A 13,838-nucleotide genomic window follows, 5' to 3' on the forward strand; every position below is an offset into this window, starting at 1 on the left:
AAGGCTGCAGCCATCTTCAAAGGTTTGGCTTGCTCCAGCACCCCCCTACCGCCCCCTTCTGCTCCAGCGCCCCCATGCCGCCCCTTTTCGTTCTACCGCCCCCCTGAAAAATGAAATCGCCCCCTGGGGGGCATTATCGCCCACGTTAAGAACCACTGATCTAGAAGAAAGTAAAAAGGTAAAGGTTCCCCTTGACAATTTTTTGTCCAGTCGCGTCCGACTCTAGGGGGCGGCGCTCATCCCGCTCTTCAAGCCATAGAGCCAGCGTTTTGTCCGAAGACAATCTTTCCGTGGTCACATGGCCAGTGTGATTTAGACACGGAACGCTGTTTATCTTCCCACCGAGATGGTCCCTATTTATCTACTCGCATCTGCATGCTTTCGAACCGCTAGGTTGGCGGGAGCTGGGACAAGCAATGGGCGCTCACTCCATCGCGTGGATTCGATCTTACGACTGCTTGGTCTTCTGACCCTGCAGCACAGGCTTCTGCGGTTTAGCCCACAGCGCCACCACGTCCTTAGAAGAAAGTAAATGCTATGTAATTTACCTTTTGTGTGCATAACAAAGCAACAGGATTTCAAGTCAATGCCTATCCATCTTTAGCTAGCCTAGCTTTGGTGGTATCTCCCTAATAAGTCGGACTGAAAGTGACTGGACTGAAAGTGACTGGCCGCAGGCCATTTGAGAACAGCTTCACAGCTGAGAGAGGATATAAACTTGGATCTTCTCAATCCTAGTCTATGACTGCTATGCCACACTAACTCTCACATTAGTATGCAATATTAGATTTTTTTAAAAAGTTTAGTAACCACAATAATGTATACCTGAGGTCCACAAAAGAACAGCTGCTTTCAAATTCCAGTCCATCACATTCTTCATAGATTTTATTAGCTGTTTCAGGGGAGTCACATTCTACCACTGCATAATAATATTTCAGTCGTTTGAACTGGTAGTCTCTTAGTTTCTCCTTATAAATGCTACAGCAAGAGGAAAAAAGGCCAAGGACTGTTAGTGAGACAAAGAAATCATGAACCAATGTACTGCAATCTAATTCCTTCACTGTCCACATGTTAAGTATCATGAGGTCAAAGTATAATCTCTCATCAAAGCTCTATGAACCAAATGGCAGACATTCTTTCTCCTTTTGATATCACAGAAATAAGAAGTGAGCTTATATCAGAGGTGGGAACCTTGAGAGTTCTCATTTTCCATTGTGCCTCCCTTATAAGCCTATTATCTGCTTGGAGTTTCCAGGAATTGATGTCCCAAAATCTGGCAGGCCAGAAGGTTTCCAACTGCAGCTTCCGGTACCTTAGACATTAAGAACTATATCCTAATGCTGATAACATACTTGCAGTAATAAAGATCTTATATTACAAACAATGCATCTTCTACGCAGAAGCCATAGGCCAAGATCTCAGAAGTTGCTTTAGTTGCACCTAAGGTATTGCTTGTACCTAGAGGGGCTTTTTAAAAATTATTCTTATGCTTCCTTTCTTTGAATCACAGCTCCCCTTGCCAGAACTTTCAAATACAGCTATTTATGCTCCATTAGGAGCTACTGTTTGAAGTATACAAATTTAGAGTTAAACTTGACTTGCTAAACTCTTGGTACGATGCTTTGAATCCTGGTTGAGTTTAACATACCTTTCTTGGTGACTACTTAGAAATATAAAATCAACACACAGGTGTCCCATGGAAAAGTGGGCATGCCTTAAAGCTCATAACCTAATCAAAAATACTGCAGATATGTCAACTAAAAGAAGGGTTTTAAAAATATTATTACCAATAAGCAGTAGCATTGGTATCACCATACTTGCTTTCCAGGAAGGAACATAAGAGTAATTTTTCTGATACCTTGTTCAAGACAAAGCAAATTCATCTCTGCCTTGGAAATTAACATCCCTCAAGTTTTCCCAGAGGAAAAAAAACACCACCAACCTCTTCTCCACAACTTATTTGTCACTGTTATCCTCACTCCACAAAAAATATGAGGATTGATCAAACAAATTTAAGAGCTACAGTAACCAAAGGGGCATAAATGTGTTCTCTGAAGCAGGATGTTAAATATAGATGAAATTGTCATCATGCTAACAACTAAAGTTTTTCAGATTTTTAGTACTGTATTGAACTTAGCTTACTAGTGATGCTGCCCTTCTATGGAGAAAGGTTCCATCTAGTGGTGGAAACCCATTATATAACAATAGATGATTTTTTACGATGTAAAAGGTGTAACACTCATTTGTAATTACACAGTCCCTGCTGAGATACTCAAGCACACTCCAAGCCAGTGGGATCTTGAGCCCCCAAGACTCCCAACAGTGACTCATCAATGGCTGGCTAGGAATTAGTGAATATTACACTTTTTGCTTTCTGCAGGTGTAACACAGCAACAGGATTTCAGCCTATATTTAACTACATACTGATGTTCCAGGGTCATCATGCTCCAGCAAATGTATGCACTCTAGTCAGAGATGTAGTTGCTTCTAACTCATGTTTAAGCAGCATCTCTTTCATATATTAAATTGGTAAATGCACATGGTTTTTTACACATTGTTCAACATCTTAAGTTTCCATTAAATGATCCATTTTAGAAATTAACAGGAAGCTGTAATTTCATATTGTGCAAAGCACTTAATGAAAGAAAGCACCTATTACCCAAGATCAGATAATATGGGCAACTATGATTTGATAAAAATTGGTAGTAAACTGTTCCTTTCCCATTAAACAGCAGCTCATTCATGGTTTCTTGCTATGCCTGAACCCTACTGTCCTACAACGATACTCTCGGTCTGACAAAAGTCAAGAGCATCATCATCACATCAAATCAATACTGTAGCTCTTAAATTGATTAGTTTTCAGCAAAAAGATTAATCATAGTGCTGCTAATAACAATTAAATAATGACCATAGTCCTGTTATTTATGCTCATTGTCATAAGTTCATTGGTGTTCATTCAGTATATAGGCATCTGCTATACAAGGCTGATATGAAAATGCAGATAATACCTCTAAAACACAATGAACAATCTGAAGTGCTGAATGAACTGCAGCCTCTGAGAGTAGCAAATCAATAAACTGCAACTAGAGCTTGTTTTGCTGCACAGTTATTTCTGGTGAACCTGATCACACTATGTAATTTTTGGGAGAAAAATACAATTTTTATTACTTAACCTTGAACATACAATTACATTGCCCAATGGTTGTTTTATACATTTCTATAATTCTTAACACACTATGTTTGTTCCAGATTTGGTCATGCTTAGAAAAGAACAGCTGAAACGAATGGATCTTAACTTCATCAAAACTGACTTGTGCCCTAGATTTTGATGGGTCTAAACATAGCTAATCCTAGCTCTAACAACACTATACACTCACAATTATTGTGACCCTTTCCTTTATTGTTTGCTTGCAATAGGTACTGATTGCAATAGGAAATAAGGAGGAATGTATTGAAGGTGCCTATTCTAAGAAGTCTCCTCCTCCCTTTGAATTCGTACGATTAAAACCTAAGAATATGCATGTTTATCAAAATAAGTGAACATACAATTTTGGACTTAGAAGGATAGAAATTTCATAAACATTTAATACCTGTCTTTCTCTGTGACATCCTCTGGAAGGCTTAATAGTTCTGTTGGGCCATTCACTACTTCTTCTTTCATTCTTTGTTTTCCAAACTCAGAAGGATAGATCTAAAAGCAATAAAAGATGTAGAAGCAAAGATGTAAATCTAGAAGCAATAAAAATATTGCATCAAAATATTGGGAGCACAGTCTTTAACTTAAAATAAACTGTTTCCACTATTTTCCCCACTACCCAAATCACTGCCTCCAAGCAGTGAGTGGGGTCATGTCCTGAAGTAGGCAGGGACAGTACACAGTGCATATGTTGACTCCAACATGATTGATCATGCACTCAGGTGTTCTAGCTTTCTCTGTCACACACATACTCCTCCAGAACCCTCCCTCCACATTTAGGGCTTTAAAAACTAAAAACAAAAACCCACCTTCCACTGGCATCAACAGTCTTCTCAAAAATCTAATTGTGGCTCAGGGCAGGCAATATTTTGCAGGGAGGAGGTTAAAGTACTGAGGAATAATAAGTCAACCTTCTCTTCCCCAGCAACAATCCACCTCAAATCTCTCTGTGTGCAATTATGTTTGAAGAAAGTATCCACTGGTACCAAGAGAGGCATTCTGAAGAACCTAAATACAGCACAGAAGCAAGGGAGCAGGACAAATATTTTATTGTATTCCCGAAGGATTTCGTGGCCGGGATCTGATGGTTGTTGTGGGTTTTTCAGGCTCTTTGGCCGTGTTCTGAAGGTTGTTCTTCCTAACGTTTCCCCAGTCTCTGTGGCCGGCATCTTCAAAGGACTGGAGTAGGAACTCAGTCCATGCTCTGTTGCTGTTTGTTGGATAATTATTTATAGCTGTGGGAACAGCTTTAGTCCTTTTCAGGAGATAGGGTGATGTTGGTGATCAGTGTTTTTTTGTTGTGGATGTATTGTTATGATGAGGGAGAGATTATCTATTACTGTGATTGATGGGTGTCTTTAGCTGGTCTTTTTTGTGCAATGATCCCTGGTCCTTGTGGCTGGGTAGAGTTCATTGACCTTTTGCAGACTGTATTTTTCATTGCTGGGAGTCAGGCCTTATTTTGACTTTCCTCTTTTTTGTTGAAGCTCTGCTGGGGTTTATGGATTTCAATGGCTTCCCTGTGCAGTCTAACATAATTCTTGCTGGTGTTGTCCAGCACTTCAGTATTTTGAAATGGAATTTCATGTCCTGCTTGTTTTAGGGCATGTTTAGCTACTGCTGATTTTTCTGGTTGCTTTAGTCTGCAGTGTCTCTGTGAAGGAAAGAACGAGAGTGTGCCGCCCTCCGCAGTACAGAGTATAGAGGAAGGGGAGGGATGTGTAGGAGGAGTGCTGGTGGAAATAGAGCAGGGGCCAGTAGAGGAGCAAAAGAGATTGGAGGTGTGTCTAGCTGAAGACAGAGGGGAGGAGTTAGACCTGATCGTCTAGGAGGAGGACTTAAAAGAGATGGAAAGCGTGCAAAGTTTTAACATCCTAACGGGCACTCATCCCGACAAGAAGGACCGGGCAGAGCAGACGGAGTGGAGCACCAGACAGGAGGGCTTCTCGACTTTAATCCGAGAATTCCGAAACCTACAGGTGGGCAGAGGTCTCCTGCCAGACTCCAAGGACTTACACGCGCGTGAAGGGGAATTGTAACCCTTGGAATGGACAGTAGTGGTTTACCCCCGCAATCAGCGTGGGGGGAGGAGGGTGATCCGTCCCAGTCCTTTACTCCAGCCTCAACGAGAGGGAGACTGGAGACACCCTTGTTGTGGGACGGTGTGTGCGGTGAGAAGCACCCCCTTGAGGCCCATGTCCGACAAAGAACGATTTGGTCCGGCCCCTCTGTAAGAACGGACATACAAACACCTGATGTGAAGGTGCAGCGTTATCATCCTTTGGCCGAGTTAAGTTTAATGGATCCGTTTGAGCCTATGGAATTAAGCTTGTTCACCAATAAATCCAGTTATGTTAAAAATATAGAAGAGCCTCCAACTCTCATTCCGGCGCCAAACCAGGGGTTGCACACGGCAACCAACGAACCCGATCAGTCTCTCATGTTCTTTGATTCTGGTGTGAATGCTGTGTTTTGTGGTTCCAATATATACTTGGCCACAACTGCAAGGTATCCAGTATACTCCTGCAGTGGTGAGGGGGTCCCTTTTGTCCTTTGCTGACCGTAACATTTGTTGTATTTTTGTGGTGGGTCTGAATACTGTTTTGTGTTTTTTCAAAAGTTTCCCCATGCGGTCTATGACCCCTTTGATGTATGGCAGAAATACTTTATTTGTGGGTGGCTGTTTCTCTTCTTCGGTTTGGTGTTGTTTTCTTGGTTTGATGGCTCTTTTTATTTCATTGTCGGAATAGCCATTTGCCTGCAGGGCCCAATTCAGATGGTTGAGTTCAGTGCTGAGAAACTGAGCTTCACAGTTCCGGTTTGCACAGTCTACCAGAGTTTTGATTATGCCTACTTTTTGTTGTGGGTGGTGGTTGGGTTTTCTGTAGACCTTGTGTCTCAATAGGTCAGTTTTGTGTATGGCCATGGCATCGAAGAAAGGGAGTTGGCCCTCTATGTCTTTTTCCATGGTGAATTGTATATTTGGGTGGATGCTGTTAATGGTTTAGAAATTCTTCCAGTTTTTCTTTGCCGTGGTTCCAAATTGTTTTTTTTTAAATAATTTTATTTTATTTTCAAAACTATTAGGGGTAGGGTAAGGAATACAGAAGGTAAGGGGCAATGGAAAGGGTGGAAAAAGGGTTTTGAGTATAAGAGAACATCACATATATAATCATTCAATCTCTTCATATTAAGTATGCAAGCATATAATCAATTCATATTCCCATGAAAGCTCATCTTTCTGATTCTTCTTCTTCTTTTAACTATTTGTCTATTAATTTACCCCCTTGGCTTTCAACTAGCAATTGTAACATAGCTTAAATCTAAGTTATTCCAACAACATCAGAACACCAAGACCAGTTGTAAGATACATCCCCTCTTTTCTCCTCCTTTTGTCTTAAAAATACACTCGACAAGCCTGAAATAATATAAATTCCGCTCACTTCTCCCATTTTCTCCATACGCTTCTTTTGTTTCTGTGACTCTGTTTTCTTCCGTGCTTTGTAAGGGGGAACAACAACTAAAGCAATAGTACGATTTTTAACCTCGGTTTTTCTAGCTGCTATCGCTGCTTGGTGACACTTCATCCCCTTTATATTATCTGTTATTGCTTTCAGTACATACGGTTCTGGCATTTCTTTTGGCTGTGATTTAACCTCTACTATTTTCTCTTCCTTGAAATCTTTAATTAAATCTGCCATCTGATCCAGGTAGTAATTTACCTGCTTAAATCGTGTCAACACAGACATTTGGAAAAAACCCTGCCACTCTGATCGTTGATCTCTAGTTTTCTCGGGGAGCAGTTCCATCTTTCCAGATCTATACACTATTCAGTTTCCACTATTTTATCAACAAATCAGTCCCTCACTTGGAGCTCCCTCTCCCTTTTGCCCAAATATACATGATATATAAATCCACCTCAAGTCCAATGTGTTAAATTATAACTATTACAGTATTATCAAAAAATAGCACGCAAACTCATACAGGAAATAAAATTTAAAACATGAGTTTCTCAGATATTTTGTTCAATCCCTTCTCTCGCCGCCAGCCTCCAGACCGTTTGTTTCTTCTTTCCTGTTCTCAAAGTTTATTATTACCTTCACCCGGCAGAGCTGTGTTATCAGAATGTCATTTATTAAAGTCCTAAGTTCAAATCAAACCGTATGGCTCTCAGTTCACAGCTCAGTCTGTTTTCTTTCTTTTTACTCCAAAGGCTTATTTCTCCTTCCCCAGAAAGGGGAGTCCAGCTCAGTTTCCCAGTCAGAGTCCTGCAAAATGCATTATCCACAAAGATCAGAGTCCCACACAGTCTAAGAATATATGTCCAGAGGGAAAAAAAGGTCCAAAGTGAACAGCTTACACCAAGTTTTAATCTCTCAAAGCCTGTCCAGTGCTGATTCTCCGGGAATTTTTCTTTTATAAAAACATAAGCTGTTTCTGTTCCCTTGAATCAGTTTGACCTTGGACAGCTTGCTGAAGACAGAGCTATTTTCCTTTCACATTTGCAATGCAAGCCGACATGCTAAATACGCCGCTCCTTATCTCTTTTTGGTCGTAAATTTCCACACTCACTTGCTCTTTATTTTAATGGGTTTTTTCATACAGCAAGGGCTTCCACTTACTTGTTATTGTATATTTTCGCCGTGCTTCTTGTTCTCTTATGCTCAGCGAACGGAGCTGTCCTGGCTGGTTGCCAAAAAAGTCGCCTGTCTTCGGTCGTGCTTATGTGAATTTCCAGAAGACAGAAAAATCGAGCTGCTGCCCAATCTTCTAACTTCTGCGGCTCACAAAACTGCTACAGAAAGGTCTCTCCTGACCTCCCCTCGAATCCCCTTTTCTAGGGGAATCCCCGACCGAATCGGTTCTAGCTTTTCCCGGGAGCTATTCCCAAGAGCTGCTAGCTTCACCACGACGAAGCTCCTCCCCCTCGCCGTGGTTCCAAATTGTGAAGGTGTCATCCACGTATCAGAACAAGACTGTGGGTGTGAAGGGTGCCGAAGCCTTATTTTATTTCTAATCAGATATAAATTAGACAGGTGTGTCTTCTGGAAATTCAGATGTGGTGCTACTTTCTGAGAGTCAAGAGGTTCCTGCTTCCTTCACTCCCACTTCCTGGCCTCTTATTCCTTCTGTGCTTTGTTTTTTTTTCCTAAGGGTTTCCTGCCCCAATGTCAACACCCAAGCATCATCCTCTTTAATTTCCAAGTGAAATGGACTGTGCTACAGCAAAAGTCAGCAACCTAATCGATGTCCTTTTTACAACCCTGGCCAAGTATTTACTGAAAAATGTCTCTTTCCTAGTATGCTCCCACCTATCTCACAATCCTTGGCAGCCTCAAAACCAAAACTATATGCAAGAGAAAAGGTGTCTCCTCCTTTCACTACTTATCAGCTGCATTTTCTCTTCAAAACAAGTACTTACCTTTACAGAAAAAACTACACCACCCTTGGGTGTAAAAGAATTAAACAAAGCCAGCAGATCCTTGGCCTTCAGTCGATCCCAATCCATATTGCAAACTGCCAATCTTCTCGTGATCTGTATTTTCAAACATTCATTTATAAACAGATAAACAGATTATAAACAGATTTTGAACCATCACTACAATAATTCCCAGCCTCCATGGCCTATGGGAGTACAGCTATCATCCAAAATGTAATCGTCAGATTCCTACCCTGCTTTAAAATAACACAAACAAACAAAAACATTACCAATGTGCCTATCACACTACTACTGAATATGTCACATCAAGAGTTTTCCACTGTTGTCCATTCCGAGAGTAGATGTCGCCAGAGTTATCCCGCTTAAGCTGCTAGACCCAAAAAGAAGACCACAGAACCAGAGTTTTAACTGATATTTTGCAGCTTCCTCAAGTAAATCACTGCAGGTCTAGGCAAGCAGGCTGGTAGTGAGATACCTTTGAGATGACACTGGCCGTAGCAAGCCACGAACATCTCATTGTCAAATTTTGCATGTCAGGCAATGACATCACAAGGCCCATACTTGCTGCTTAGAGACTGCAGGATTCCTAGCAACTGGAGCTTGTTGGGAAATGGGACCTCTTTGGCATGAATTATAACAATAGGACAGCCATGAAAAGAACTTCTTGGAACAAATTGCAACAATGTAAAGGTATTACATTCTACTAAGGTTCAGTTTACTGCAATTAAATTTATACTGGTACTATAGTACCCACCCATCTACTAGCTAGACGCTCGTGTGTGCAGTCTTTAGAAATGAGAACCCAACTGCCTGTCCATTAAGCAGGGCATCTGAATTTTAGTCATGCTTTTAAAAGTTAATGTCATGCACAAATTTGCTCCAGACATAGCATATACTGAAACAGGTATCTGCATATCAGCAGAAGGACACAATGAATGAAAGTCACTTTTTATAGTGAGAACACTATTTAAATGATTAACTACTTAACTGGTGCTTTACCCTTCCTTCAGCCAGAGGTAAACAAATCAGCTTTCTAAAGAGGTTCACTACAACTCCTATAATTCCTGCCCATTGGGTACTGCTGGCTGGGGCTCTTAAGAGGGTCATTGGTCACCTTACCCTACTTTAAATCTCACCATATTTGCACGTGGGGCATCTTTTGCCAGCTCTCCCCATCCATGTATGACTTCAGGTTCCTTTGGAAATACTTCAGCCAAATCATTCTCCTCTTCATCCTCAGAACTAGTTTCTATGTTGCCCTTTCCCCTTGCCAAATCTGGACCACTGTCACTTTCGTCATCTATCTCACTTTCTTCTCCACTTTCCTCCTCCTCCTCCTCTTCTTCTGCATCATCATCATCATCATCACCACCACTTTCTGTTCTTATTCCTTCATCTCCCAAATCACTTTCCTCTCCATTCTCTTCTGAATCTCCATCATCAGTTTTTCCACTGCCTTCCAAGTCTTCAAGGTCTAAGCTTCCCTCATTTTCAGAGCCTTTATTTTCCAGATCATATTTGCAGACATCTTTGACAGAAGAATCTTGTTTTCCTAATTGAAAAAAAAAACAGGCAGTACATCTAACACACAGGTACAAAACTGTCATCTAAAGTGACAATGACTGGAATCCTCTTGCTCAACTGCACACACGTAGAAAGCAACCAGGTAACATTCAGTAGCTTATGGGTAGCAATTAGCAAGTTGGCACTGGGATCTTAGAGACACATACATCTACTGGCTAGGTGTACATCTGAAAATTCCAATGGAACTTATTAACTGCCAGCAAGAAACCACTGAATGTTAGGCCATTTGCCTTTTCCATACATAACTAAGCAATAGCATTTTGGCTTTTTTTTTCCAAAGGAGTTTAACTCTGATCATCCCTTTCCACCTCCTTCCCCTCAAAACCAAACTAGACATGCTGTTTAAAGAAAAAAACAAAAGGTTCAGCTAGTCCTTTTTGAAGCACATTCCAAAGGTGGTATCTGTACATTCCTGGTCCAGGTGAAACAGGAACTGTAGTTACAAAGCTGGTGCTTCAACTACTGTGCATTGTTGAGAGTGCAGCAAAGAGCTATATGCTTCTGCAAAAACACTCTGCACATCTTCTCTTACTAAGCCAATATACAACTTGTCCAAAACAGTCCAATGGCATTTACTTTCAAAGAAATATATAACAGAGCTAGAAAGAGATAACAAGCTAGTTACATTCAACCAACCTATTATTTTACAACTTAAGTGACTTATCATGTGGTTTTTCCACTTATTTTACACTCTTCTGTAAAGACAATTGATGCAGATTCCTTATTTTGCTTTTTGAGTCCAACATACTTACTTCGTGCAGATTCAGTTACATTTGTCTTTTTCATAATCTTGCATTTCTGTTGTTTGTTTTTTAAAGTATCAGGCTGAGAGACCAGTAAGCTTTTATGATCTGCTACTTTGCTTTTTTTACTGCCATCAGGAAATTTGTCAGAGTCTTTCTTGTCTTTAGACTTGGACTTTTCCACCTTAACTTTCTTTTCAGTCTTATTTTGGTCAGAATCAGAAAGATCAGAATCTGAATCAGAAATGTCATAGAATCGTTTCAGATCCTCAGTAGAGCTGTGATTAACCGGACGTCCTCGCTTATCAACTGTGTATTTCAACTTGAATTTCTTGTCATGAAACATTGCCTGAAATCTTTTGTCAATTTTGATCTTGCGGTCTTTTTCTGGCATTTCCCAAAATCTAGGGTCTCTTGTTATGCGGGAAAACCGCTGGTCGCTAGTAACCTCCTTCTTAGGCTCCATTTTCATATTTCAATAATTCAGACTTGACCTATTGAAAAAAAATTAAGAGTTGTCATACTTAAAGCAGACCAAATAAATGCTTCATTCTAAATCAGCAAGTTCTCATAAAACAATAAAACAACAACAAACATTAAAATAGTTTTCCAAAACTATGTTTGAGAGAAATAGTTACAAACCTAATCCTTAAATCCTCATGTCACAATCAAGATACAAAAACTTCTTTTTCAGCCTTTGTCCTTACTTTTCAAATTCCACCGTATCAACTGTGAGGTACAGTTGGGACCCTGACATTTGAGACTATGGCCTGATCCACCTTCTCTCGGAGAAGATGCAGGTAAGCCAAAGCCAAAATAAATTGCAAAAACAGTTCTGCTTTCAGATACATTCTTGTTATTGTGGAGCCATCCCATATTGCCAGGACAACCCCTAAAAACCAGATCAGCCCTGACTAAAAGCATCTATGACTTTCCTTAATTAATGGTTCTTAGCAAAAATTTCTGTTTATCCCTAATCTCAGATAACAATTCAGGGCCTTCACAGCCTCCCTGAAATCAGCTAAAACAAAGGAGTAGTAGGGTATTTATCAGAACATGACTCCTGCCTTGGTTGCACTCATTGCCACTCTCACTCTGAGGGAAATTATTTAAGTTAAAATAGCATACCCTTGAAATCTCAGTGTGATTCACCACTCCTCAATGCCCCCCTTGTGCCAACAAGTGCTGCAAAAGAGCTCCTGTCTCCACCTCCCTGTGACTAGCAACATCTGCAGCCTGAATATTCATGTTTATACTATTACACTAGAAACAACACCACAATTTTTTTAGAAAAAATAAAAAATAAATCAGAAGCTATATTGCATCTGTATTTGATTGTTTGAGATTTTGATTAGGACTTACATAACCAGTATACTTAATTTAACAGAGATTTTTTTCCCCAACCATGTTAACTGGACTTCTTTAACTGGTGATTCTAGAGATTAAACCCAGAACTTTCTGCACTGTAAGATATGCATACTATACATTACAACATAAGTTCTTCTGTCCCTTATTTTCTCCAAATCAGGAATGGGCAAGTGGGCCTTCTAGATCATTTTTGGATTGCAACTCCCAAAAATCTGCTCTGCACAGCCAATGGTGTGCCAGGGTGGGAACTAGAATTTCAAAAGCATCTGGGGTTCCCAGAAATCCAACTTTGCTTCAAACACTATGTAAAATCATGCACTAAAGTTAGCTATCCCTTTCTACATGCTCATTGCTTCACTATATGTACCATTAAAACAAAAAGAAACACAAGAGGTCCCTCTGACGATCATCCTAAGCACATTTATAGGAAGGAAGTACAGTACAATATGGAACATAATACTGTACCATGTTTAATATATACATACATACTTTCTGTGTATGCGTTTGTTTTTATAAAATTACACAGTTTCCAGTTGCTTAAAGACCATGTATACAGTCCCAAAAATATACACATACAATATATATACATAGATATAAATACGCAGTTCGTGTTAATGACTATGAGAACCCCCCCCCCAAAAAAGCCGCAGTTCCTTCCGCTTAACTAACATAAGAAGGCAAAGCCGTGCTTCTGCCAGCCAGAGACGTAAATCGCAAAAAAAGAGGAAGGCGAATGGATAAAAGACGTAAAAGCAAAAACCGATTTCCATTAACCTCCACTAGGAAACCAGTGTGGTGTGTAGCGGATCGAGTGATGGGGCTCTGGAGAGCAGGGTTCGAATCCTCCGCTCGGCCATGGAAGCGGTACAACCATTCCTTACCCTGAAAGGAACTCAGGACCTATTAAGGGTCGCTATAAATCGGTTCCGACTTCGGGACACGGCGCGCAGACACGTTACCCTCAGGAAAGGAGTCCACAGGATAAATAAAAAATGCCAAAGGGCTCCCACGCAACAACGCCACGACCGCACACCGTCCGCCGCCTCAACTCCCCGACCGGCCGCCTCGGCTCCTCCTCGCGCAGCTCACGCGCCTCTTGCCAGGAACTTCCGCGTCAGTTCCGGAACTCGGCGCGAGGCACCACGGCGGCCCTCGAGGGCCAAAATGACGCCCGCGCGTTTGTTGTCCTGAAAAGCCCATCCCCCCCCTCGGCTTCTTGAAGCTACCCGTCTGCTGTTGAGGACAAGAGTTTTGGGCGGCCCCTCCTTCACGGAAGCACAACAAGTGGGACACGACTTTTTCCGGACACCTTTTAAGGCGGAGGGGCTGTGGCTGGGGCAAAAATCCCTCCCCAAGGACGCGGGATCAGTCACGTCAGAAGGCACCGTAGAGAATAAGAAATGTTTAATTAACCCCCTTCGACGGTATTTGCGTGCAATGTTCAAAGTTTTCTATGCATTTCGTCAAAGAAGCCCCCTACCCCCTACTCTGCACTCGGAAGAGTTAC

The 13,838-nt window shown here is 41.2% G+C and overlaps 1 protein-coding gene across 2 annotated transcripts in view; it reads right to left on the reverse strand.

Moving 5' to 3' along the window:
• ESF1 (ESF1 nucleolar pre-rRNA processing protein) overlaps positions 1 to 13,418 on the reverse strand; it is a 55,015-nt gene extending 41,597 nt beyond the window's left edge. The window contains exons 1-6 of one of the 2 annotated variants that reach the window (XM_020801239.3): positions 13,213 to 13,418; positions 10,973 to 11,457; positions 9,773 to 10,188; positions 8,619 to 8,732; positions 3,591 to 3,691; positions 826 to 978 (exon numbers count right to left, since the gene is read on the reverse strand). In XM_020801239.3, coding sequence (XP_020656898.3) covers positions 826 to 978; positions 3,591 to 3,691; positions 8,619 to 8,732; positions 9,773 to 10,188; positions 10,973 to 11,435 — 1,247 coding nt within the window. In that variant the 5' untranslated portion in view covers positions 11,436 to 11,457; positions 13,213 to 13,418. The remainder of the gene's footprint in view (positions 1 to 825; positions 979 to 3,590; positions 3,692 to 8,618; positions 8,733 to 9,772; positions 10,189 to 10,972; positions 11,458 to 13,212) is intronic. The other variant, XM_020801241.3, reaches the window with a different exon arrangement.
• Between the last annotated feature and the right edge of the window lie 420 nt (positions 13,419 to 13,838).

The sequence above is a fragment of the Pogona vitticeps genome, chromosome 1 (genome assembly GCF_051106095.1).
Source record: "Pogona vitticeps strain Pit_001003342236 chromosome 1, PviZW2.1, whole genome shotgun sequence".
In the NCBI taxonomy this organism is placed as follows: domain Eukaryota; kingdom Metazoa; phylum Chordata; class Lepidosauria; order Squamata; family Agamidae; genus Pogona; species Pogona vitticeps.